Raw genomic sequence first — 2,671 nt, 5'->3', positions numbered from 1 at the left:
TCATCGGACAGGTAAGTCACAGATTACCAAACTGTAACATCTTCATCGGACAGGTAAGTCACAGATTACCAAACTGTAACATCGTCATCCGACAGGTAAGGTACAATGTACCAAACTGTGTTTCAGTTTGGTAGCAAAAGAGATTGACATGATATTGTGCCGCCGAACTGTTTTTATAAGACACCAGATTTAATTCTTTATCATCGAATTGAGCCGTTGTATTATATGCTAAGAGCTTTAAAACAAGTTCAGTGTATGCGTTTTAAATTATTCAATTAGGGTGTTTTTAAATATGATTCTCCAAGAGGTTAAAATTTAGAATAACAGTATCATCTTTAATGGGGCCTGTTCAACCTGAACTGTGTTATATGATCATTTCTGCTGACTGATGTTATAACACGGTAAATGATTTTACTGTTTGGGAAAGCTTATATAACATTATTTTCACAATGGCAATGCTCTAAAATGTTTTCCGGTGTGATGCCGTATGAAATGATATATGTATTTGTAGAGCGAGGCACCTTTACTTATTCAACCATTCCTGAAGGATATGACAAATTCGGAGCTTCACGCTGTTCTGACAGGAGGGTTCGCCACTATAGCCGGAAGTGTCATGGCGGCGTACATAGCGATAGATGTAAGGGGCTTTTATTGTTGTGCATCCCAACTTTACAAATCATGGTCTTCATCATTGTCGTGAGCGTAATTTGATTAAATGCCTTTTTAATTTATTCGACAATGAATAATAATGCTGTAACAAAGTTTAAAATCTGCAAAGTGGAGGTGATAGCTACAGTGTGGTTTATTGGTAATTTGTATTTGACAAATATAGTGGGAAAGAAGATAACTATTTATGTTCGTATATTTCTTACAAACAGATATTTTTGTTTTAATTGTCGATCATCTCCTAAATATTTACAATTATTCGGCCTAAATAAATCATGATTTATCCAATGTATTATTTATTAATAATTAACTAATCGTTTGTAACATTTGAGGAAGGTTGAAAACCTCATTTCATTAAATGTCTTGTCTGTGATGGGGTCTGACTTCATCTGTTGGTCCTGTAATTCTTCTGTACGGTTATAAGTACTGTTGGTGTATGATTGACAGGTGCCCGCTAACCATCTCTTGTCCGCCTCTGTCATGTCCGCACCCGCCGCCCTGGCTATGTCCAAGCTGATATGTCCGGAGACTGAGGGAAGCAAGTCTGACCCCGAGAAGGTTTATAACATGGAGGCGAGGTATGTAGCTACAAACCCGTACACAAGGGCTTCATATGTATACCATTGATATAATGAAGTGCTAGAACTGCTTGAAAATTTCCTTATGAAGGTGCTAAAAGGTCATTTAATTCATGTTATTTTCTGGATTGTGCTGAAAACAAGTTTCATTTGTTTCTTAATGCGTATTTAAAGGGAACTTATTCTTATAGTCGACACAATGAGACCATCATAAGCATATTGATATTAAACTGGAAACTGTTCGTTCAATTTACGGAACTATACATATTTACATTAACAGCCCAGAAAGGAATGTTATCGAAGCTGCTTCAAATGGCGCCTCCCAGTCCATCAAGCTGATAGCAAACATTGCTGCGAACCTGATTGCCTTTATTGCTGTTTTGGAGTTTATCAACGCTACGCTTGATTGGTTCGGTTCACGTGTAGGACTGGAGGAACCTGACTATGAAAGATTGACATTTCAAGTAAGTTCGTCATAACATCCTCGTGTCATTACTAAAATGATTATTCAATGATGATGTAAGTAACTTATGTTAAGCGGGCCACGTAGAGGGAACCAAAATAGCAAGGATACTATTGCTTCTAGGTAGGTCTCTAACGGATTGCTGAGCACCAATGACATAGCCTTTATTGTTGACACATTACAAGTATCCCCGGAGATACAAGAGATACTGCTGCAGGTCACATCTGAACCCTACTACACTGTGTATCAACATTTATGTAAACAATCCTGTACAATGTTCAGATAGTAATTGATACAATTCGCACATATTTCGTTCTACCAAACCTGCAATCTTTCTATGTTGACAGCCTTGCCAATTTTTCAAATCAGTTTTAAGATTCATCTTTCAGAATAATAGTTGCGATAATTCGTTTTCTTATAATCTGTGGTTAGGACAAAAAGATGGCGTTAACCCTGTATGATGCAGTGTAATTCATTTTTGGCATACTGTATCTGTTACAAACTTTTCGAAGGTGCACTTACCTGTGTGTGCGTTACGTTCATCTGTATGTGTGTGATACGTTCATCTATCTGTGTGTGTTACGTTAATAACTTTATGTTACGTTCATCTGTGTGTGTGTTACGTTCATTTCTCTGTGTGTGTTACGTTCCTATTTGTATGTGGTAAGTTCATCTGTGTGCGTGTGTGTGTGTTACGTTCATCTATGTGTGTGTTACGTTCATCTCTGTGTGTGTTACGTTCATCTCTGTGTGTGTTACGTTCATCACTGTGTGTGTTACGTTCATCTGTGTGTGTTTCGTTCATCTGTGTGTGTTACGTTCATTTCTCTGTGTGTGTTACTTTCATATGTGTGTGTTACGTTCGTGTGTGTGTGTGTTACGTTCATCTGTGTGTGCGATACTTTCATATCTGTATGTGTGTTACGTTCATCTCTGTGTGTTACGTTCATCTGTGTGTGTGGGG

The 2,671-nt window shown here is 37.7% G+C and overlaps 1 protein-coding gene across 1 annotated transcript; it reads left to right on the top strand.

The window, feature by feature from the left end:
• The first annotated feature begins 44 nt into the window (after positions 1 to 44).
• LOC110465025 (sodium/nucleoside cotransporter 2-like) lies at positions 45 to 2,318 on the top strand. The gene is made up of 4 exons (XM_021520588.1): positions 45 to 53; positions 512 to 637; positions 1,114 to 1,244; positions 1,525 to 2,318. The coding sequence occupies exons 2-4, from the start codon at positions 551 to 553 to the stop codon at positions 1,721 to 1,723; spliced, it is 417 nt and encodes a 138-aa protein (XP_021376263.1). The 5' UTR covers positions 45 to 53; positions 512 to 550; the 3' UTR covers positions 1,724 to 2,318.
• Positions 2,319 to 2,671: the final 353 nt, after the last annotated feature.

Source organism: Mizuhopecten yessoensis, unplaced genomic scaffold (assembly GCF_002113885.1).
Source record: "Mizuhopecten yessoensis strain PY_sf001 unplaced genomic scaffold, ASM211388v2 scaffold11047, whole genome shotgun sequence".
Classification (NCBI taxonomy): domain Eukaryota; kingdom Metazoa; phylum Mollusca; class Bivalvia; order Pectinida; family Pectinidae; genus Mizuhopecten; species Mizuhopecten yessoensis.
The sequence above is the reverse complement of the archived record's forward strand: the minus strand, read 5'-3'. Positions and strand labels throughout refer to the sequence as shown.